Below are 25560 nucleotides of genomic sequence, written 5' to 3'. Positions count from 1 at the left end.
CTGTGTATACTTCTCACTACATAGTTTAAGAAAATAAGTTCTAAACATTTCCTTTTACATAATTTATCCTTCTTTGCCTTCACATTAGAATGAGTCCCTAAAATTATTTGCGATAAGTGAAAAACAAACTCAACTTCCTTGACACTGAAAGTAAAATAGATTTTTAATTTATAATTGACGTAGTCATTAAAATGTCCTTGTACTAGTGCCATTAGAAACACTTCTCAGAAACAGAAGCAGGGATGGTAGCAGAGATGTAGGAAATTTTGACCTACGTAAACAAAACAAAAATCAATCAATAGAAACAGAACCAGATATGATGCAGATAAAATGACAAAGACATACAACAGCTGTTATAAATATACTCCATGTGTTCAAAAAGTGGAGGAAAGCAAGAGGATGGTGAGGAAGTAAATGGAAGACATTTAAAAAATTCCAAATCAAAATTTTAGGGATGAAAAAGAGTGTCTGAAATCAAAAGTATACTGATACGATTAAAAGTAAATTGGACATTGCAGAGAAGAGGGCACTTGATAGCGATAAAAACTCTGAAATAAAAAACAGAAGAAACAGGATGAACAAAACAGAAAGGACAGAGCATCAGTGAACTGTGGGACAGTAAAAAGCAGCTTGTAATCTGTGTAACTGAGGTCCCAGGAAAAGGGGACGGGGGAACCAGAGAACAGAAAGAAAACTTTTCTTAAGTATATGTGCTACCAAAGTGAGAACAGAACATTTTTTTTGAAGAAATAATCGTTGAAATTGTTTTCAAGTTTGATGAACACTATAAACTCACAGATTCAAGATTCTCAACGAACACCAAGTGGAAAAACCTTTAAAGAAAATTACAGGAAATCATATCATAAGCAAACTAGTGAAAACCAGTGATAAAGAAGGAAAAAAAAAACCACAATATTTACAGTGGAACAAAGATAAGAATGATAGTAGACTTCCTATCAGAAACGATGCAAGCCAGAAGACATGGAACGACAGCTTTAAAGTACTGAAAGAAACTTAATTTCCAAGTAATTGAAGAAAACATGAGTGGATTCCTGGGTAACTCAGGAGTGAGAAAACCTTACAACCATAACTCAAAAATCACAAACTATAAAAGAAAGGTGTGCTAAATCCCACCACATGACAAACTGGGGAAAGATTTTGTAATTTCACACCTCAAATAAAGGGCTAAAATTCCTAATATACAGACAGCACCTAAAAATTGAGGAGAAAAAAGAAGCACCCAATAAAAAACTAGGCAAATGATAGGAATAAAGAGTTTCTGAAGATGGTCCTTAAATATGAAAGATGTTCAACTTCCTCAAAACAAAAGGAATGAGAATTAAAACTATGGAAACACACCATGTCTTACCTATCAGTTTGGCAAAAATCCAAAAATTTGACAATAGATCTGATGACAAGTCTGAGAAAACAGGCATTTTTCATCCATTGCTGATTGGAATTAAAAAAAATAATACAACGCCAATGGAGAGAAGGGAATTTAATACTATCTAATTAACACTTTGATGCAACAATCCCACTTCTAGGAATCTACCAGGTTATTCGTTGGGGCATTTTTGTCATGGTAAAGTCTGAAAACAACAGAAATACCCATCAGTAGAGAACTGGTTAAATAAACTATGGTACTTCTAGGCAATGAAAGAATAAAAAACGAAAGAGCAGGAGAAAGCAAAAAAGGAGGAGGAAGAGTATCTCTCCTCTCTGATGTGGAATGATTTCCAGGATACGCTGATACGTAAAAAAGGCAAGGCATAGAGCAGAATATATGTGATCTTTGTGAAAAAGAAAGTGGGTGTGGGGGGGAAGGATGGCTTCTCTACAAATATTTTGTTTTTATAGATTTTATAAATTTGATTAATCATGACAGTGTTTTGTATTTTTTGAGTCAAATCAATAAGGGAAAAAATATCCTTAACAATTAAAAATTAACTTTATTAGGTTATTAAAATAATTACCAACATAATTACAAAGAGAAAATAACTGTTTTAAACAGTATTTTGACTATACCTCCATAGTTAAATATATTCTAAGGCCAAATAGAGCTGTAAAAACTTTACTCTCTTTCACTACTCATTCTTTTTTTACATCTTTTTTTTTTTTTTTTAATCTTTTGGCTGCACCACGCAGCATGTGGGACCTTAGTTCCCCAACCAAGGATTGAACCCAAGCCCCCCTGCATTGGAAGCACAGAGTCTTAACCACTGGACCACCAGGGAAGTCCACTACTCTTACTCTTAATAGCAGTATTGATATTATTTAGAGACAATATGTTTGTGTGCACATACATTAGAGAACAATTATGTGAATATTGTTAGAAACCAAGATTTTCAGTGAATAAAAGGAGATAAATATAATATCAAAGCTAAATTATAACTACGTAGTTTTACAGCCAAATTAGAAAGCTAAGTATGAACTCATGATTTATTTTTCTTTTTCATACCTCTTTTTTCTTTTCTTTCACATACTTCTTAGCTCATACCTATTTGAAGAACCTCAGAGGCAATGACAACCCAGTAACAATAAGCAACCCCACACCCCAGACAGTGGTCGCTAAATACCATTACCCACACAAAGGAACCAGGGCTACTTGGAGGAATGGCTGATTCCAGATAGGAGGCAGGAAGTGCACAAGATGAGCACTGAACATCTTACTGGCAGAGAGCAAGCAATCACTCAAAGATGAATGAAAGTGAGACAAAGTCACAGAAGGCACAGGAAGGGGTTCTTGTAGGCAGAAGGTGGCATGATCTGCGTAACAAAAAGGACAGCAATTAACTGAGACACAGTGAACGTATAAAAACCCCGGGCTTAGAGTGTTCACTGTACAATCCTTTCAACTTCTCTGCATGTTTGGAAAATCTCATAATAAAGTGTTGGGAGTGGGGAACAGGGACATTGAAATGATACTGAAAAGGGAGGGAGGAGGAAAAGAGAAAACTAAAACAAGACCAAAAATAACTCACTTGTCACCACGGCAGACAACCAGGGAACCAGCTACTTACACAAACCACAGGCAACTAAAAGGCAGAAGCGAGCATTCTCTCCCTCCCTTTCCTAAATGTTCTCGGGGTGACCAGACAGCCCTAGGTGATAAGGTAAAGTTCTTTACAGACAAGATCAAGATCAAGCTGACAGCGGTGAAAGTACTGATCAAATTATAAAATCACCACTTTGCAGTATGCAGAGAAAAATTATTCAGGCAATATCGAAATGGGTAAAACCATTAGATGAAAGGTTGACAAGGGGAGAATGCAATGGAAGCTGTCACCTGAGCTTATCAACTAATCTAAGCATCACTAAGAGTCAGACACCAGAGGACACATGTCCCCCAGGCAGGATACAGGCCAACCACCTGTTCAGTATTCTTCTTTACAAACCTGGATTCAACTGAACCTTTGTAATTACTGCCCAGTTTTCAGGAAATATGAGGAACCATGTAATGGGTGAGATGATACCTTGAGGAAGGAAACAGACAAGTGTCAGTGGGACATTCTGCATAAAAACTGACCCCGTTTCTTCATCCAGTGAATGATGTGGGGGAAAACAGTAGGGTGGGAGTGGAGGGATGGAGATTTTCTTGACTAAAAAAGACATAAGCCATGCACAATCAAATGAGCGGTGTGTTTCTGGTTGAACACGGATGAGAACAACCAGATCCATGAAGGATCTTGAAAGCAGCCAGAAGCCCATGTCTGCACCAAGTGCAAGTGACGGCACGGAGTCCGGTTACCTCTAGCAGTTTAATGATGCTACTGCAGTTACAAAGAATGGCCCTGGATTCAGAGACGTTCACCAAAATATGTGGGGGTGAAATATCATAATTTCTTGGATTTGCTTTAAAATACATTAGTGGGGGGGGGGGGAAGACTCAGAGAGTAAGAGATAAAGCAAGGTGGGCAAAACCTTGATCCTAACGTACCTGCGTAAGGACCCAGGAGGATTTCATTACACCGTCCTCACTACTTTGAGGTATGTTTGAAAATCTTCATAGTGAAAAAAATTTTTTAATGTTCTTAACGGAAAAGGCGTGGCAGAAGACTTAAATAGACATTTCTCCAAAGAAGACATACACACGGCCAACAGACACACGAAAAGATGCTCCACATTGCTAACTATTAGAGAAATGCAAATGAAAACTTCAGCGAGGTACCACCTCACACTGGTCAGAATGGACATCATCCAAAAGTCTACAAATAATAATGCTGGAGAGAGTGTGGAAAAAAGGGAACCATCCTTTTTTCCTACATTGTTGGCGGAAATGTAAATTGGTGCAGCCACTACGGAAAACAGTATGGAGGTTCCTTAAAAAAAAAACTAAAGGTAGGACTTCCCTGGTGGCGCAGTGGTTAAGAATCCACCTGCCAAGGCAGGGGACACGGGTTCAAGCCCTGGTCCAGGAAGATCCCACATGCCGCGGAGCAACTAAGCCCATGCGCCACAACTACTGAGCCTGCGCTCTAGAGCCTGCGAGCCACAACTACTAAGCCCACATGCCACAACTACTGAAGCCTGCATGCCAAGATCCTGTGCTCCACAACAAAGAGAAGTCACCACAATGAGAAGCCTGTGCACCGCAACGAAGAGTAGCCCCCGGTCGCCGCAACTGGAGAAAGCCCGCGTGCAGCAACGAAGACCCAACGCAGTCAAAAGTAAAAATAAATAAATAAATAAATAAATTTATTTTTTAAAAAACCCCAAAAAACTAAAGATAGAGCTACCATACAATCCAGCAATCCCACTGCTGGGCATATATCCAGAGAAAACCATAATCCAAAAAGATACATGCACCCCTATGTTCACAGCAGCACTACTTAACAATAGCCAAGACATGGAAACAATCTAAGCATCCATCAACAGATGAACGGATAAAGAAGATGTGGCACATGTACACAGTGGAATACTACTCAGCCATAGAATGAAAAGAATGAAATGATGCCATTTGCAGCAACATGGGTGGACCTAGAGATTACCATTCTAAGTGCAGTAAGTCAGAGAAAGACAAATCTCATATGTTAACACTTATATGTGGAATCTAAAAAAAGGATACAAATGAACTTATTTACAAAACAGAAACAGACTCACAGACTTTGAAAACAAACTTACAGTTACCAAAAGGGGAAGGGGGGGCTAAATTAGGAATTTGGGATTAGTAGATACACACTACTATGTATAAAACAGATAACCAACAAGGACCTACTGTATAGCACAGGGAACTATATTCAATATCTTGTAATAACCGATAATGGAAAAGAATCTGAAAAAGAATATATATATATGTATTAACTGAATCACTCTGCTGTACACATGAATCCCTGTCAATCAACTATACTTCAATTTTTTTTTAAAAGGCATAAACCTGGATAATTAACCTCCACTTATGTGAACATGTTGTAAAGTCAGAAGTGAAAGCAGGATAAGAACATGAAGCAGAGAATTTCACACTCCCTGAATTTCCTTCTTATTTTTTAAATGCAGATCACTCCCCAGCCCAGGGCCACTCGGGCATGCAAGGTTCTAGCAGATGTCAGAGAAGTGAGGGACGGCGACAGCTTCAGTCGTGGAAGTCAGCGTGACCTGAGGATGAGGACACACCCAGACCCCGCAAGTCCAGCAGGGAAGGAGGGCTCTGGACACCACGTGAGTCAGGACGCCTCATGACACTCTGCCTTCATCCACTGACCGCTAAGGAGTCAATTAGTAAAAAGTCACTGTGTTCTGAAACCCAGCTGCGTTAGTCACTCTCTCATCTTCTAAAATGGAAGGGACAGAACGGGATGTTTGCTAAAATCCCCTCCAGACGGTTTCTTTTGTCAAAGAAGCCACGCTCTGTGCAGAAGTGAGGCAACCCGTAAGATACTAGAGAAAAGTTTGATTCCCAGCTTTCAAACTTTATGGTTTTGTTTAGGTTATATTTATTCTGAAGCATGTCAAATAAAAAAACAAATCGGGATTTGTAAGGTAAGGAGAGACTTTATGCAAAAGGATTATTACAAGAGGGAGAAAAGGGGCAAGTTTTTTCCTCCCAGTTTTATTGAGATATAACTGACATAAAGCACTGTATAAACTTAAGGTGCACAGCAATACTGATCTGACTTACATACGTCATGAAATGATTATCACAATGAGTTTGGTAAACATCCTTCATCTCATACAGACACAAAATTAAAGAAATAGAAAACAAAATTTTTTCCTTTTAATGAGAACTCAGGATTTACTGTCTTAAAAACTTTCATCTATTTATATATTTTTATATACATTTCATATATTATCATATATAATGATAATACATTTCATATATATTTCATACATAACACACAGCAGTGTGAATTATATTTATCATGTTGTACATTACATCCCTAGTACTTAGTTATCTTATAACTGGAAGTTTGTACTTTTTTTTTTTTTTTTTTTTTTTTTTTAATGCGGTACGCGGGCCTCTCACCGTCGTGGCCTCTCTCCCTGCGGAGCACAGGCTCCGGACGCGCAGGCTCAGCGGCCACGGCTCACGGGCCCAGCCGCTCCGCGGCACGTGGGATCTTCCCGGACCGGGGCTCGAACCCGCATCCCCTGCATCGGCAGGCGGACTCTCAACCACTGCGCCACCAGGGAAGCCCAAGTTTGTACTTTTTGACCCTCTTCATCTAATTCCCTCTCCTCTCCACCTCCCCCCACCTTCCATAACCACAAATCTGGTCTCTTTTTCTATGAGTTTGTTTGTTTTTGAAGTATAACTGACCTACAACACCGTTAGTTCCTGTCACACAACATAGTGATTTGCTATTTCTATTTGTTTCAGAAAAGGGACTATTGCAACAGAGAGAACTCAGACCGTGGGGTCTTCAACAATCTCCCCAGTTTAAAAGCATTTTACAAAAATGACTCGTGACCTTCAAATTCACCAAGTCTGAAAGTTAGACTCAGCACTTGCCTGCTTTTTTTTCGGTTTGTTTGTTTTTTGCGGTCCGCGGGCCTCTCACCGTCGTGGCCTCTCCCGTTGCGGAGCGCAGGCTCCGGACGCGCAGGCGCAGCGGCCACGGCTCACGGGCCCAGCCGCTCCGCGGCACGTGGGATCTTCCCGGACCGGGGCACGAACCCGCGTCCCCCGCATCGGCAGGCGGACCCTCAACCACTGCGCCACCAGGGAAGCCCTTGCCTGCTTTTTAAGTAACTACAAGCACCATCGCTAATGCAAGAACACCTTCAGTGAGTTTAATTATTTGAGCATATGCAAAATTACTTTACTGAAAACAGTAAGAGCCTGGTGAGGGAAACATCCTAATAGAAAAGAAAGGTCAACCACGGTCCCCCTCCGTAACTTCCAAGTGTAAATCCACGTGGAAAATGCCAGCCAGTGTTGTTCTGAGGAATCCCAAGCAACCAAAAACAAGTGTGACCACTCATACTGAGTGATCTTAGAAGTGCTCACAAAAACGTTCTAACTTTCCTCCTGCAGGGCTGCCTCCCAGACTTTCCCTGAAGTGCACAGAAAGTTCTGTTCTTGCAAAAGGATCTGGCTGGCACGTCCTTTGCTGCCCTGGCACAAAGGTCACCAAGACACCAATCTGATCCACCCTGGAACATTTCCTCCCGTAATAAAACTCTCTCTCCAAAGACAAAGCAAACTGTGATGCAGAAAACAAGAAACTAAAACACCAGCCACGGTCAAGGGCAGAGATAAGGGATGACACAGCAGAAAGCACAGTCTGACAGAACGTTCCATTCCGTAAGAACCCTCACCTGGGCCACCAGGGAGGTCCCCCTGACGCAAGATGTGCCCTTGGCAAGTCGTGAGGAACCTGTACGTTGCTTCTTTCCTCTCCAGGGCCAATAATTACTTACACGTTGCTGAGAGGCTCAAACAAGGAAAGTACAGGAAAGGAAGGGATTTTTTAAACTGGAAAGCATAACTCCTGTGATTCTCACTTTTAAAAAAAGATATCCCACATGTTGTTAGCAAAACTATCATAGCTTCCTTCAACGACCCTTGAAATTTCAAAATGTTTTTTCATTTTCCAAATCTAAGATATTAACAAAGTTTTATTCGAACTATACACATACCTGCTGCCAAGATGCAGATGTGCTTCTGCCCGTCCAGGCTGTATCTCCCCCTGGTCTGCAGGAAATCCACACTCTGCTGCCAGGGAGGGCTGTCACGGCATCACTCTCACCTGCTACCATTTGGCTCTTTTTTTTTTTTTTTTTTTTCTGTTTTCCTGCTCTCCCTCATTTCACTCAAGACCAGAGACAGACCTTGCTAGGAACACTAAAACCTTGCACAACACTGTCATAAACAGTCACAAAACTAGACGGGCAGGGGCTTCCCTGGTGGCGCAGTGGTTGAGAATCCGCCTGCCGATGCAGAGGGTGCGGGTTCGTGCCCCGGTCCGGGAAGATCCCACGTGCCGCGGAGCGGCTGGGCCCGTGAGCCATGGCCGCTGAGCCTGCGCGTCCGGAGCCTGTGCTCCGCAACGGGAGAGGCCACAGCAGTGAGAGGCCCGCGTACCACAAAAAAAAAACTAGCCGGCAAAATGACTCCGGAGTCCAAACGCAGACCATAAGGATATGAGCATTATTAAAAGGCCACCTGGATAAAGATTGTATGAGCTTGGGCTTCCCTGATGGTGCAGTGGTTAAGAATCTGCCTGCCAAGGCAGGGGACACGGGTTCATGCCCCGGTCCGGGAAGATCCCACATGCCGCGGAGCAACTAAGCCCATGCGCCACAACTACTGAGCCTGCGCTCTAGAGCCCATGCGCCACAACTACTGAAGCCCGCGTGCCTAGAGCCCGTGCTCTGCAAAGAGAAGCCACCGCAGTTAGAAGCTTGCGCACCGCAATGAAGAGTAACCCCTATTCACCGCAACCGGAGAAAGGCCACGCACAGCAACAAAGACCCAGTGCAGCCAAAAATAAATAAATAAAAATTAAAAAAAAAAAATATATATATATATATATGCTTCTTTAAAAAAAAAATTTTTTTGATCTTCTCCTGAAGCTTCTGCTCTCTTGGCCATGTTCTTCACAGGACACCACCCTGGATGCCTCTAAGCATGGCAAGTCCTCTGTCTGTAACCAGAAAAGACAGCCCACCCCCCATCTCAATGAACTGACATGAAAGGGACTCAAATTATCGCATGATCAATTCAACTCCTGCAATAAATAGTCCAGGCAGATAATCCAGAGTCTTGCCTCGGTATTTTCTGCTTCCTAAAAGCAGGCAAAGAAAAAACAACTATCTCACTGTTTGGGACCACGGTCAAGAATAAAATGTATGTGTGGATAACACAGCAATAGCTCTGAGCATCCCCTACCAACAGGAACACGAAATAACACATCAGTAACTCGCCGCGTGGCACGGCCTGGACTCGACTGCAGGACAAAGCACAGCTGAGGCCACCAGACACAGAGAGACGGTGACACCGTCCTGTTCCTCCAGGGCCCCAAAGAGCTCTTGGCAGGCTAGGCGTCAACTCAGTCAAAGGCCGCCCTCCCCCACCCCCGCAGGCTGGAGCCCCGTCCCTGATCCCCTCTCCCTGCTCTTTTCCCCTCCCCTCCTGTCCCTGACTAGGGGTTGCCTCCCAGGAGTCTCCTTTCCTGGTTCTACACACTGTGTGCTTGGTTTCTACTCACGCACCAATCACTGCATATCTGATTTCAAAAAGAAAGCAGACACACATTATTCAGCCTTAAAAGGAAAGAAATTCTGACACACGCCATGACATGGATGAACCTTTTTTTTTTTTGAACTTTTTAATCATTTGCATATTATTTCCTAATTTGTCTCCAGCTTCTGACATGGGTGAACCTTGAGGACATTACGCTAAGTGAAATAAGCCACAGCCACAAGAGGACAGACACTGCAAGATTCCACTTACAGGAGGCTCATAAGGTCATCAAAGTTAGAGAGACAGGAAGCAGAGGGTGGTTTTCAGGGCCTGGGGGAGGGAGGAATGGGCAGTTAGTGTTTAATGGGTACAGAGTTCCCATTTGTGAAGGTGAAAATTCTAGAGATGGATGGTGGTGATGGTAGCAAAACAGTGTGAATGTGCTTCACGCCTCTGAATTATACACTTAAAAATGGTTAAGCTGGACTATTCACAATAGCCAAGACATGGAAGCAACCTAAGTGTCCATCGACAGAGGAATGGATAAAGAAGATATGGCACATATACACAATGGAATATTACTCAGCCATAAAAAAAATTGCAATAGCGCCATTTGCAGCAACATGGATGGACCTAGAGATTATCATACTAAGTGAGGTAAGCCAGAGAAAGACAAATATCATCTAAAAATCTACCTGGAATCTAAAAAAAAAATGATTAAAAAAATAAATAAATAATAAATGATAAAAATGAGCTTATTTACAAAACAGAAGCAGACTCACAGACACAGAGAACAGACTTGTGGTTGCCAAGGGTGAGGAAGGTAGAGGAGGGATAGATCAGGAGTTTGGGATTAGCAGATACACAACAAAGGTTCTACTGTATAACACAGGGACTTATATTCAATATCCTATAATAAACCGTAATGGAAAAGAAAAAGAAAAAAAGAAAGGAAAAAATGGTTAAGCTGGTCAATCTTATATTTCACCACAATTTTAAAAATTTTATTTTTTTAAAGAAAGCAAGTAAGACCCTGGCTTTGCAAGTTCTTCTACTGTTCAGTGGCCCTGGTGGCTGGTGACAGGGCTCAGACTCAGACCCTGCACAGCCCCGGGCTATCCCTGGCCCTGGTTTCCCAGAAAAGGGCTCATGAAGTCTTATCTGTGATTACACGCACCACCTTCCTTCCCCTTCTTACAAACAGGAGTCTTGACTGCTGAGCCCTTGACCTTCTCTTGCACACTTTACCCCTCATTCACCCGCCGCTATTTACTGAGCTGACCACACTCCAGGCTCTGCCCTGGGCCCTGGAGGGTCAGCAGTGAGCACGACTCAGAGAACACGTGGATTTTCACGAGGCAGGTAAGCATTTACATAAAAGGGAAACCTTCAAACGGCCTCCTCCGCTCTGGCCCTTGCCTCCTTCCAGTACTCAGCTCTACTAATGTTTCCCTTTTACAAAGCCTTGGGATTCTTTGGTCCATGTCAGTTAACAAAATACTAGTAATGGCAACTTCCCTCCCCCTCCCACCCCAGCCACCCACAGATCTGATCTCTGTTGCCAAATAATAATCATGTTCACCCACGAAATTATCTCCTCAGCTCTTCCACCTCTGCTTCAAAAGAAACAGAAGACGTGTTCCTGGATATGCTCCCCTTACCGCCGCGTGAGCAGCCAGAGAGACAAGTGAAGATATACATCATTCCCGCGGGCCACGCTTCCTGTTCCTACCACGTCCCGGTGCCGCCCAGGACCTTCCTACAGCTCCTGTTTGTGCTTTATCGGAGACGCGAAACCCTGGGCAGGGAGCCTTTCGCGATGCTCAAGACACAATAAAATACTAAGTGTGGTGAGTCAATATCACTGTGCAAGATGCCCAGGTGACTCCCAGAAGAGGGCTAAGTACCTAAGTCAATACCACAAGCCTGAGGCACAAATCCCCTTCCTGTCCTCTCTTCCCTAACCCAAGAAAAGAGGGACTGGAACAAACAGTTGCCGACTCGGACCTTCTGCGGGCAAGAGGACAGAGGAAAATGAAGCATCTGCAGACCTGCCATGGGTCAGGTCCAAGGCAAGCACCTACTCAAGTGGAAACCACAGGAAGCAGATCTCTTTAATTTATTTTCTAAGGGGAGTCTAGTTGACTTACAATGTTGTGTTAATTTCAAGTGTACAGCAAAGTGATACAGTTATACATATAGGTATGTATCTATTCTTTTCAGATTCTTTTCCCTTATAGGTTATTACAAGATATTGAATGTAGTTCCCTGTGCTTTACAGTAGGTCCTTGTTGCTTATCTATTTTTTTTTTTTTTTTTTTTTTGCGGTACACGGGCCTCTCACTGTTGTGGCCTCTCCCGTCGCGGAGCACAGGCTCCGGACGCGCAGGCTCAGCGGCCACGGCTCACGGGCCCAGCCGCTCCGCGGCATGTGGGATCTTCCCGGACCGGGGCACGAACCCGCGTCCCCTGCATCGGCAGGCGGACTCTCAACCACTGCGCCACCAGGGAAGCCCCTGCTTATCTATTTTATATATAGCAGTGTGTATATGTTAATCCCAAACTCCCAATTTATCCCTCCCACACCCCCTTTCCCCCTTGGTAACCATAAGTTTGTTTTCTATGTCTGTGAGTCTGTTTCTGTTTTGTAAATAAGTTCACGTGCATCATTTTTTTAGATTCCACATGTAAGCAGTATCATATATTTGCCTTTGTCTGGCTTACTGCATTTAGTATGATAATCTCTAGGTCCATCCATGTTGATGGAAGTGACTTTATTTCATTCTTTTCATGGTTCAAGGAAGCAGATCTTGGTTCAACAGAAAGAACGGTCCAGGAATTAAATGTGCTGAGAACAGCTACACTTCCGGGGGTGGTGGGGGTTCAGTGTAAGCTGCTGCAGCCTTTACGGAAGGCAGTTGGGCAATATACATATCAATGGTCTTATAAACGTACATCCATTGGATGCAACAACTCCCTATTACAGGCACACCCCAGAGATACCGTGGGCTGGGTTCAGATAGCTGCAATAAAGCAGATATCACAATAAAGCGAGTCCAAAATTTTTTTTTATTTTCCGGGGCCTATAAAAGTTATGTTTACACTATCCTACAGTCTGTTAAGTGTGCAATAGCATTACGTCTAAATAAACAATGAATATTGGTTCAAGATGGCAGAGTAGGACGTGTGCTCGCTCCCTCTTGCGAGAGCACCGTAATCACAACTAAATGCTGAACAATTATCAACAGGAAGACAGTGGAACTCACCAAAAAAGATACGCCACGTCCAAAGACAAAGGAGAAGCCACAGTGAGATGGTAGGAGAGGGGCAATCACAGTGAAATCAAATCCCATAACTGCTGGGTGGGTGACTCACAAACTGGAAAACAAGTATACCACAGAAGTCCACCCACTGGAGAGAAGGTTCTGAGCCTCACGTCAGGCTTCCCAACCCAGGGTTCTGGCAACGGGAGGAGGAATTCCCAGAGAATCAGACTTTGAAGGCTAGCGGGATTTGACTGCAGGACTTTGACAGGACCGAGGAAAACAGAGACTCCACTCTTGGGGGACACACACAAAATAGTGTGCCCATCGGGACCCAGAAGAAGGAGCAGTGACCCCACAGGAGACTGAACCCGACCTACTTGCTAGTGTTGGAGGGTCTCCTGCAGAGGCAAGGGGGGGGGGGCATCTGTGGCTCACTGCAGGGACAAGGACACTGGCAGCACAAGTTACTGCTTGGTGTGAGCCCTCCCGGAGGCGCCATTAACCCCACCAAAGAGCCTGTAGGCTCCAGTGCTGAGTCACCTCAGGGCAAACAACCAACAGGGAGGGAACTCAGACCCACCCATCAGCAGACAAGCCTATTACAGTTTTACTGAACTCTGCCCACCAGAGCAAAACCCAGCTCTACCCACCAGTCCCTCCCATCAGGAAGCTTGCACAAGCCTTTTAGATAGCCTCATCCACCAGAGGACAGACAGCAGAAGCAAGAACTACAATTCTGCAGCCTGTGGAAGGAAAACCACATTCACAGAAAGACAGACAAAATGAAAAGGCAGAGGGCTATGTACCAGATGAAGGAACAAGATAAAACCCCAGAAAAACAACTAAATGAAGTCGAAATAGGCAACCTTCCAGAAAAAGAATTCAGAATAATGATAGTGAAGATGATCCAGGACCTCAAAAAAAGAATGGAGGGAAAGATCTAGAAGATGCAAGAAGTGCTTAACAAAGACCTAGACGAATTAAAGAACAAACAGAGATGAACAATACAATAACTGAAATGAAAACTACACTAGAAGGAATCAATAGCAGAATAACTGAGGCAGAAGAACGGATAAGTGACCTGGAAGACAGAATGGTGGAATTCACTGCTGCAGAACAGACTAAAGAAAAAAGAATGAAAAGAAATGAAGACAGCCTAAGAGACCTCTGGGACAACATTAAACGCAACAACATTCGCATTGTAGGGGTCCCAGAAGGAGAAGAGAGAGAGAAAGGACCTGAGAAAATATTTGAGGAGATTACAGTCGAAAACATCCCTAACATGGGAAAGGAAATAGCCACCCAAGTGAAGGAAATGCAGAGAGTGCCAGGCAGGATAAATCCAAGGAGAAACACACCGAGACACATAGTAATCAAATTGACAAAAATTAAAGACAAAGAAAAACTATTAAAACCGACAAAGGAAAAACAACAAATAACATACAAGGGAACTCCCATAAGGTTAAGAGCTGATTTCTCAGCAGAAACTCTACAAGAAGGGAATGGCATGATATACTTAGAGGGATGAAAGGGAAGAACCTACAACCAAGATGACTCTACCCGGCAAGGATCTCATTCAGATTCGATGGAGAAATCAAAAGCTTTACAGACAAGCAAAAGCTAAGAGAATTCAGCACCACCAAACCAGCTCTATAACAAATGCTAAAGGAACTTCTCTAAGTGGGAAACACAAGAGAATTAAAGGACCTACAAAAACAAACCAAAAACAATTAAGAAAATGGTCACAGGAACATACATATCAATAATTATCTTAAATGTAAATGGATTAAGTGCTCCAACCAAGAGACAAAGGCTTGCTGAATGGATACAAAACCAAGACCCATATATATGCTGTCTACAAGAGACCCACTTCAGACCTAGGGACACATACAGACTGAAAGTGAGGGGATGGAAAAAGATATTCCATGAAAATGGAAATCAAAAGAAAGCTGGAGTAGCAATTCTCATATCAGATAAAATAGGCTTTAGAATAAAGCATGCTACAAGAGACAAGGAAGGACACTACATAATGATCAAGAGATCAATCCAAGAAGAAGATATAACGATTATAAATATATATGCACCCAACATAGGAACACCTCAATACATAAAGCAAATGGTAAAAGCTATAAAAGAGGAAATCGACAGTAACATAATAATGGAAAGGGATTTTAACACCTCACTTACACCAATGGACAGATCAACCAAACAGAAAATTAATAAGGAAACGCAGGCTTTAAATGACACAACAGACCAGATAGATTTAATTGATATTTACAGGACATTCCATCTGAAAACAGCAGATTTCTTCTCAAGTGCACATAGAACATTCTCCAGGATAGGTCACATCTTGGGTCACAAATCAAGCCTCAGGAAATTTAAGAAAATTGAAATCATATCAAGCATCTTTCCCAACCACAATGCTAAGAGATTAGAAATCAATTACAGGGGAAAAAAACGTAAAAAACACGAACACAGGGAGGCTAAACAATATGTTACTAAATAACCAAGACATCACTGAAGAAATCAAAGAGGAAATCAGAAAATATCTAGAGACAAATGACAAAGAAAATATTATGATCCAAAACCTATGGGATGCAGCAAAAGCAATTCTAAGAAGGAAGTTTATAGCAATACAATCCTACCTCAAGAAAGAAGAAAAATCTCAAACAAACTAACCTTAGAGCTAAAGGAACTAGAAAAATAAGAACAAACAAAACCCAAAGTTAGTAGAAGGAAAGAAATCATAAAGATCAGAGCAGAAATAAATGAAATAGAAAGAAAGAAACAATAGTAAAGATCAATAAAACTAAAAGCTGGTTCTTTGAGAAGATAAACAAAATTGATAAACCTTTAGCCAGACTCATCAACAAAAAGAGGTAGAGGACTCAAATCAATAAAATTAGAAATGAAAAAGGAGAAGTGACAACAGACACTGCAGAAATACAAAGCATCCTAAGAGACTACTACAAGCAACTCTATGCCAATAAAATGGAAAACCTGGAAGAAATGGACAAATTCTTAGAAATGTATCACCTTCCACGACTGAACCAGGAAGAAATAGATAATATGAACAGACCAATCACAAGTAATGAAATTGAAACTGTGATTAAAACTCTTCCTACAAACAAAAGTCCAGGACCAGATGGCTTCACAGGTGAATTCTATCAAACATTTAGAGAAGAGCTGACACCCATCCTTCTCAAACGCTTCCAAAATATAACAGACAAAGGAACCCTCCCAAACTCATTCTATGAGGCCACCATCACCCTGATACCAAACCAGACAAAGATACTACAAAAAAAGAAAATTACAGACCAGTATCACTGATGAATATCGATGCAAAAATCTTCAACAAAATACTAGCAAACAGAATCCAACAGCACATTAAAATGATCATACACCATGATCAAGTGGGATTTATCCCTGGGATGCAAGGATTCTTCAATACATGCAAATCAATCAATGTGATACACCGTATTAACCAACTGAAGGATAAAAACCATATGATCAACTCAATAGATGCAGAAAAAGCTTTTGACAAAATTCAACACCCATTTATGATAAAAACTCTCCAGAAAGTGGGCACAGAGGGAGCCTACCTTGATATAATAAAGGCCATACACGACAAACCCACAGCAAACATCATTCTCAATGGTGAAAAACTGAAAGCATTTCCTCTAAGATCAGGAACAAGGCAAGAATGTCCACTCTCACCACTATTATTCAACACAGTTTTGGAAGTCCTAGCCACAACAATCAGAGTAGAAAAAGAAATAAAAGAAATACAGATTGGAAAAGAAGAAGTAAAACTGTCACTGTTTGCAGATGACATGATACTATACATAGAGAATCCTAAACATGCCACCAGAAAACTACTAGAGGTAATCAATAAATTTGGTAAAGTTGCAGGATACAGAATTAATGCACAGAAATCTCTTGCATACCTATACACTAACAACGGAAGATCAGAAAGAGAAACTAAGGAAACAATCCCATTCCCCACTACAACAAAAAGAATAAAATACCTAGGAATAAACCTACCTAAGGAGGTAAAAGACCTGTACTCAGAAAACTATAAGACAATGATAAAAGAACTCAACGATGACATGAACAGATGGAGAGATATACCATGTTCTTGCATTAGAAAAATCAATACTGTGAAAATGACTATACTACCCAAAGCAATCTACAGATTGATTCAATGCAATCCCTATCAAATTACCAATTGCATTTTTTACAGAACTAGAACAAGAAAATCTTAAAATTTGTATGGAGACACAAAAGACCCCAAATAGCCAAAGCAATCTTGAGGGAAAGAAATCTGGAGGAATCAGACTCCCTGACTTCAGACTATACTACAAATCCTACAACAGAAATATAATAGAAATAATACTACAACAGAAATATAGATCAACTGAACAGGATAGAAAGCCCAGAGATAAACCCACACACCTACGGTCAACTAATATATGACAAAGGAGGCAAGCATATACAATGGAGAAAAGACAGCCTCTTCAATAAGTGGTGCTGGGAAAACTGGACAGCTACATGTAAAAGAATGAAATTAGAACACTCCCTAACACCATACACAAAAATAAGCTCAAAATGGATTAAAGATCTAGGGACTTCCCGGGTGGCGCAGTGGTTAAGAATCTGCCTGCCAATGCAGGGGACACAGGTTTGAGACCTGGTCCGGGAAGATCCCACGTGCCACAGAGCAACTAAGCCCATGCATCACAACTACTGAGCCTGCGCTCTAGAGCCCACAAGCCACAGCTACTGAGCCTGCATGTCACAACTACTGAAGCCCACATGCCTAGAGCCCGTGCTCCGCAACAAGAGAAGCCACCGCAACGAGAAGCCTGTGCTATGCAATGAAGAGTAGCCCCCGCTTGCCGCAACTAGAGAAAGCCCATGCGGAGCAGCAAAGACCCAACACAGCCAAAATAAACAAATAAATAAATAAGGTGTTTTTTTTTAAGTGGATTAAAGACCTAAATGTAAGACCAGACACTATAAAACTCTTAGAGGAAAATATAGGGAAAACACTCTTTGACATAAATCACAGCAAGATTTTTTTTGACCCACCTCCTAGAGTAATGGAAATAGAAACAAAAATAAACAAATGGGACCTAATGAAATTTAAAAGCATTTGCACAGCAAAGGAAACTATAAACAAGATGAAAAGACAACCCTCAGAATGGGAGAAAATATTTGCAAACGAATTAACAAAGAATTAATCTCCAAAATATATAAACAGCTCCTGCAGCTCAATATTAAAAAAACAAACAACCCAATCAAAAAGTGGGCAGAAGACCTAAATAGACATTTCTGCAAAGACAACATAGAGATGACCAAGAGGCACATGAAAAGCTGCTCAACATCACTAATTGTTAGAGAAATGCAAATCAAAACTACAATAAGGTATCACCTCACACCAGTTAGAATGGGCATCATCAGAAAATCTACAAACAGCAAATGCTGGAGAGGGTGTGGAGAAAAGGGAACCCTCTTGCCCATCAAACATGACACTGTGTCGCCGTGGAGCCCGGACTGGCTCCCGTGGGCCTGCGGGCTGCGTGGACTCAGGACCCGAGCAGGCTTGTATACTAATTCCTCTCAGCTGCCGACTCCCCAGAAGCCCATCTAGCGAGGAGACAAAAATCCAAATATTCTCATCAAAAGCCTCAAATCCTGAGCGAGCCCACCTCCCTTGCCCGGGGCAGAGGAGAGAAGAGGAATCCGGGGAGAAACTGGAGAGAAGACAGGGTCCTGCCCCTCCCATCCCACGTCCCAGCCAGCAGCATGCCAGCCCTCCGTGCTCTGTCCCCAAAATACGCGTCAAAAAAACAGTTATCCCCACAAAAAGCACATCACCCACAATGGCGGGGGCAGGAATCAAACCAGCCTGAGATTTCTCCCTTTGCCACTTAAGTACTGAAAGACCCCGAAGTGATGGCCACCAAGCTCCAGTCTGGCCAGAGCCCATCATACCCAGCCAAGGTGTCATTCGAGTCCAAAAGCAAGGCACAAACACTTGCAAATATGAGACGTTATTAGGAGAAGAAAACAGGAATGTAGCCAACTAAGAGAGGAACCAAAATAAAACACTCTGTGTTGGGAAAGCTGTACCTGATGGAAGCATTAAATCAATTTACACAGAGAACTGAGCCAAATAATAGTGCAAAGTGTGGTTACAGAAGAGAATGGAAATTACAATGTACAATGAATAGTAAGACTTAAAAATTACAATGTACAATGAATAGTAAGACTTAAAAATTACAATGTACAATGAATAGTAAGACTTAAAAATGAGAGCCTGATGGACATATATACACTACCAAATGGAAAATCGATAGCTAGTGGGAAGCAGCCTCTTAGCACAGGGAGGTCAGCTCGGTGGTTTGTGACCACCTAGAGGGGTGGGATAGGGAGGGTGGGAGGGAGATGCAAGAGGGAGGGGATATGGGGATATATGTGTAGCTGGTTCACTTTGTTACACAGCAGAAACTAACACACCATTGTAAAGCAATTATACTCCAATGAAGACGCTAGGAAAAAAAAAAAAAAAGAGAGCCCGGGGAAGCAGGGAAGGGATGAGAACACTGGCATCCCTGTCCTTCAGGAACGGAGTCAATGACCATCGCCAGACGGAAACACTGTCTTCAAAAGCCACAATTCTGATCTTGTCATGCTTTTAAACATCTCTCCTCTTGACCTTAAGTGAACCTTTTAGAAAGTAAGTGCTCGGTGTTTATTTGAAGTTTAACAGTTCTTTCGTTTCACGTCAGCATCTTTCCTTTTATTGAAATCCACTAAAAACAATATTTTTATTATAAACTAGCACTGTCAGACAAGCTGCACTTTTAGAAAGCATGTCTATCCTTCTTCATAACTATCCCTGGACTTGTCTAAATACATTAGAAAGTTGTGTTGGGAATTCCCTGGCGGTCCAGTGGTTAGGACTCAGCGCTTTCACTGCCGCGGTCCCAGGTGCAATCCCTGGTCAGGGAACTAATATCCCCAAGCCACGCGGTCTGGCCAAAGAAATACAAAAAAAAAAGAAAAAAAAAAAGTTGTCTGGATGATGTGACCCCAGTGTCACTGGAGGTACCTTTGGGTGCCTAGGATGTGGGGCGAGATATATTTTCTTCTCTGTACCTTCCAGTATTAACTGGTTATATCGAGCAGGCATCATTTCATCACTTAATGCAAATAGAGAATGATTTGTTCAAACAAACAAAACAAAACAGACTGGAAAAAACATGCCAAGATGTGAAGAGTTGTTAGTAATGGTGGGTATGGATGACAATTTTCTTCTTTAAACTTTCCTGTATTTTTTCCAGGGAAAAAAAAAAAAAGTCATCAAGTGTTGTTCAAGAATGTGAGGTGACAATGAAAGTTTATGGTAGTTAGTAAAATGTTAAGAGGGAAAAAACACAACTAAAAACCTCTGTGGATAGGCAGACACAAGAGTGATTAGCACCAGATAAAAGGTTATATAGGTGATTTCTTTCTCCTCCTTTCTTACCTATTTTCTAATTTCTGGAGGGTGAACATTTATTACTTGCATAATTAAAAAGACACATCTTGGTTTTTCTTTTTTGCTGTACGCGGGCCTCTCACCGCTGTGGCCTCTCCCGTTGCGGAGCCCAGGCTCCGGACGCGCAGGCTCAGCGGCCACGGCTCATGGGCCCAGCCGCTCCGCGGCACGTGGGATCCTCCCGGACCGGGGCACGAACCCGCGTCCCCTGAATCGGCAGGTAGATTCTTAACCACTGTGCCACCAGGGAAGTCCCTTGGTTTTGTTTTTTAATAGAAGGGGCTTCTCAGGGTACAACGATTCCCAGCCCCAGAGGAGCCAGAGTGACAAGGCAGAGTATTGGACAGTGCATGCGAGGAACTGAAGCTCCGCTGGAGAGGATGCGAAGGTGATTTCTAAATTCCCGTAGGACTCAGCCGTCCAGTGATTCAGTGCACGCATGGAACAAGGGTGAAGGCTGGCCTAAGACAGACCCAGCCCCAGACGTCTCCCCTGCCCTGTTACGGTGTACGCACACGCCCCGGACTCGTGTGTCATGTCAGACGCACGGTGAAGAAAACAGCTGGATTCACAGCCCCCTGGACCAACACACCACTTGAAAGCCTGGATGCCCAAGCTTAGAGCCTCTGCACGCTTCCAGTGGTTGGAAAAAAAGAAAAAAATGAAAAAAAGAAAGGAAGAACAAAGAGCTCATGGCAGCAGATGAGGTTCTAGAAGCAGTTACCTTCCAGCGTCACGACCATGCAGGCTCTCATGCTCAGACCTCAAGAGGGGGAACACTCCACCGGCAACAAAACTCACCCGTGGCCAGGGCCCAGTAAACGTCCGATCCACTCAGTAACTCACCACATGCTATGGGAGAATACACCTGGGAGCCGGGGACCTGGAGCAGAATTCGAAACGGAGCAACCCGGGCGTTGGAATCCAGCACCGCGTCCAGGGCACCCACCAGGCGACCTTCAAGAGACAAGAGGACAACGCACGCGTGAGCACAGGAGCAGACAGGCCAGCAGTCCACGCGCAGCCACCCGCTCCCCGCGCACGCGCCCTGCATCTAGGCTCGACCCCCAGGCAGCAGGCCTGGTGTCCAGCTCGCGAAGCCCAGAGATCCAGCTGCCTTGTCCCGTTTCAGAGCATCTGGAACAGAGCCTGGTGTCTGCGGCCACTCAGTGCAGATTTGCAGAGTCAATGAGTAAGTGAACAAGGGGCCCCCGACAAGCCACCCAAACGAGCTGAGTCTTTGACTCCCCCAGTGGCACGGTACAGGAGGCCACAGCATGCAGTAAATAAAGGCTAGGGATCCAGGGTCCGACAGCCTGACTTGAATTGCTCCACTACTTTCCGGCTGTGTGACCCTGGTCAAGTTGTTTAACTTCTCTGTGCCTCAGTTTCCCTGTTTGTAAAATGGACTAACCACAGTGGATCTTCCTCACAAGGTAACTGTGAGAATTAAACCAGTTAATGTATGCAGCATTCAGAGGGCTCAGACTCTCACCTGGCCGTGAGAAGTATTACCTAAATGTTGCCCTTTATTATTATTATATCGTCTTCGCAAGGGTAGAAGCATAACCCAGCAGGGAACTGTGAGAAGCAAATAAGAAAACATACTGAGGGACTTCCCTGGCGGTCCAGTGGCTAAGACTCCACGTTCCCAATGCAGGGGGCCCAGGTTCCGTCCCCGGTCGGGGAACTAGATCCCACACGTGTGCCGCAACTAAGGAGCCTGCCTGCCGCAACTAAGGAGAATGCGTGCTGCAACAAAGACCTGGCACAGCCAAATAAATAAATAAAATAAATATTTTTTTTTTAAAAAAAGAAAACATATCCAAGTCCTTCACAGACCATGAAGCACACAAACGTTTACCATCCTGTTGTCATGAAAAGCACCATGAATCGACGGCAGAGGGAAAAAATGACACCACCTGCTCCTGCCTGATCTTCTATTGCCCGGAACTCAAGACGGCTGAGAGGATTTAGACCCTCTAATTCTTACATAACAGGCCCTGAGGAAGGGCCACAAGTTTCCGCAGAATGTCCCATAGTTTGGTTTTGTCCGGTGCTTTATCATAATTAGAGCATAATTCGATTCAGGTTCTACATCTTGGCAATGAGTCACAGAAGTGACGTGGTATCCCTTTTGTCCCATCCTATCAGGTGCCAGGCGATTCTGTTTTGTCCCATCACCGGTAACACTTCTTTGACCAGTGGATGAAGAGCGTCTGTCAAACTTCCGTCCTGCGTGGTATCCCCTTTCTCTCTGTCATTAACAAGCGCTCCGTGCAGAACTGCTCTGAAACTCTGCTTCTCATTAACTTTTCAACTTATTCATTTAGCCACATCGGTCTGGGTTCACGTTTCCCTCCTTCATCCAGTGGGTTTGAGGCAGGAGGGAAGGGGGCAGGGCACAACCCTTAAAGAAGGACACAGCCCTTGAGAAAAAGTAGATACAACACAAACTGGTCGCTACCGCTGTCCCCTCCCTGGCAGATGCCCTCCTCATTCTAACCAGGCTGCAGCTGCCCACGCACCCCACCCCTCCACTCACCATGATCTGTCCCACTTAATGGCTTGAGGGGAAGAAGGGAGAAAGGGTGTGTGGGTGTTTAGGGCAATTATTCCTTAGGCTGCCCACAATTTTTGCCTCCTTACTGGTTGGCTGCTGACTCACAGATAACCGAGAGGCCTGAAAGCTCTCTGCTTCAATGCAGAATCTGAGCAGCAGCTTAGGGGAGCTCTGATGGAACACACAGGTCGCGGGCAAGGGACAGAGGGTGGGGTGAAGGTTGCATTTGTGTAAGACTGATGAAACGCATTTGCCTATCAAATATTGGGGGGGGTAATACGGAGGCCGATGGAGACTAGAAATGGACTAAAGACCCTCACCGATGCCACACATGTACCCTTGGCACTCCCACCAAAACTCAGAGCTCCGTTTGGTAAAACCCTGAGCAACAAAAGACGGAAGTGGACAGGCTGGGCAGTAACTCAGAGCAGAAGTATAGTTGATTTATTATGTTGTGTTAATTTCTGCTGTACAGCAAAGTGATTCGGTTTATATATATATATAAATTCTTTTTCATATCCTTTTCCATTATGGTTTATCACAGGATACTGAGTATAGTTCCCTGTGCTCTACAGTAGGACCTTGTTGTTTATCCAGCCTATATATACTAGTTTGCATCTGCTAATCCCAAACTCCTAATCCTCCCCACCCCACCCTCCCCCTTGGCAACCACAAGTCTGTTCTCTACGTCTAGGAGTTTGCTTCTGTTACACAGATACATTTATTCAGATTCCACATGTAAGTGACATCATATGGTATTTGTCTTTCTCTTTCTGACTTACTTTACTTAGTACTGATGCCAAAAAACCTGGTCTCTGTGCACCGGTGCTGGATTGAATCTCAGAGGCAGAGTTTTGGGTGAAGTAGAAAAGAAGAGCTTTATTGCTTTGCCAGACAAAGGGGGATACAGCGAGCTCGTGCCCCTTAAAGACTTTAGGTGGTACAATTGTACATTACCACAACATCAACAGGCTCTGGTGTTGACAGTAGATGACATCTGAAAGAACAGCGAGACCCCATCTGAGAAGGAGCCCAAAGACAAAAGAGATCAAAACCAGGACATCTGAGGAATCTGAAACCTCAGGCGCCTACAGCTGTAGCTATAGGCACCTACAGCAAACCTTAAACACAGCCCAAGTCATAGTAAGAATAACATACAATTCACAATAAAGAACCACTCTTCAGTTCTTATTACCCGACACATCATGTCTGGCTTTCAACAAAGAATACTGAAAGGCAAGAAAAAACATGATCTGAAGAGCTAGCAAGATGGGCATCATACATGGCACAGATCTTGGAATTATCACACAAGGAATTTTAAATGACTGTGATTAATAGGTTAAGGGCTCCAATGAAAAGGTAGACAATATGCAAGAATAGATAGGTAATGTAGCAGAGAAATGGAAACTCTAAGAACTAGTCCCAAAAAAATGCTAGAAAGCAAAAACACACTAAAAGAAATGAAGACTGCATTTGGTGGGCTCATCAGTAGACTGGACACAGCCAAGGTGAGCTTGAAGATAAGTAAATAGAAATCTCCCAAACTGAAACACAAAGAGGAAAAAAAGATGAAAAGACAAAAAAGAGCATCCAAGAACTGTGGAGCAACTTTAAAAGGTTTAAGATATACATAAATGGAATACCAGAAGAAGAAAGAGAACTGTCTGAAGTTCTGATGGCTGAGAATTTCCTAGAATTAATTACAGACACCAAGCCACAAATACAGGAAGCTCAGACAACATCTAACAGGTTAAATGCCAAAAAATACACACGTAGGCATATCACATTCAAATTGCAGAAACCAAAGACAAAGGGAAAATCAGAAACGGAAAAAACAGCTTACCTGTAGAGGAACAAAGAATTACAGCAGACTTCTTGTTAAAAATCATACAAGCAAGAGTGTGGAACGAAATATTTAAAGCACTGAAAGAAAAAAACACCAGCCTAGAATTCTATATCCAGTGAAATTATTCATCAAAAGTAAAGGAGAAATAAAGAATTTTTTAAGCAAACAAAAACTGAAAGAATACATTTCCAGTAGACCTAACAGGTAATGAACGTTAAAAGAAGTTCTTCAGAGAGAAATAAAAATGATATGTCAGAACTAAGACCTACATAAAGAAAGCAAGTGGTGTGATGGAGAAGAAATAAAAGCAAACTAAAATATTTTCTTTCTCTTATTTGTAATTGATCTAAAAGATAACTGTTAAGGTAATAATAGTGAAAATGCACCGGGTGATCACAGCACGTGGAGGAAGTGAATAGCAGCAATGTCAAAGGATCAGAGGGGAGACTTGAAAACACTCTAAGACAGTGTTATTTGAAGGCAGACTTAGATTAGTTTGAAATGTACATCGCATACTCTAGGGCAACTCCTACAAAATTTTTTTAAAGAAGTATAATTGATATCCTAAGAGGAGAGAAAATGGAATCATAAAATAGTCCATTGAAACCAAACAAGGCGGAAAGAGACTTTTTTTAATGTGATGAAAACAAATATGGTGGATATTAATCCAACTACAGTTCACCCTTGAACAACACAGATTGAACTGCACGGGTCCAC

The 25560-nt window shown here is 42.8% G+C and overlaps 1 protein-coding gene across 10 annotated transcripts in view; it reads right to left on the bottom strand.

Annotated features, from left to right (window-relative positions):
• Positions 1 to 25560, bottom strand: part of TBC1D8 (TBC1 domain family member 8) — a 131230-nt gene that overhangs the window by 63339 nt on the left and 42331 nt on the right. For 7 of the 10 annotated variants that reach the window (XR_010835343.1, XR_010835342.1, XR_010835344.1 and 4 more), the window contains exon 2: positions 21236 to 21391. Coding sequence is in view for 4 of the 10 variants with exons in the window: in XM_067007086.1 (XP_066863187.1) it covers positions 21236 to 21391 (156 nt within the window). In the remaining 6 variants the exon portion in view is untranslated. The remainder of the gene's footprint in view (positions 1 to 21235; positions 21392 to 25560) is intronic. The other 3 variants (XR_010835347.1, XM_059079478.2, XM_067007087.1) reach the window with 1 other exon arrangement.

Source organism: Kogia breviceps, chromosome 11 (assembly GCF_026419965.1).
Source record: "Kogia breviceps isolate mKogBre1 chromosome 11, mKogBre1 haplotype 1, whole genome shotgun sequence".
Lineage (NCBI taxonomy): Eukaryota > Metazoa > Chordata > Mammalia > Artiodactyla > Physeteridae > Kogia > Kogia breviceps.
Note: the sequence above shows the minus strand (reverse complement) of the source record. Positions and strands in the feature narration are given on the sequence as shown.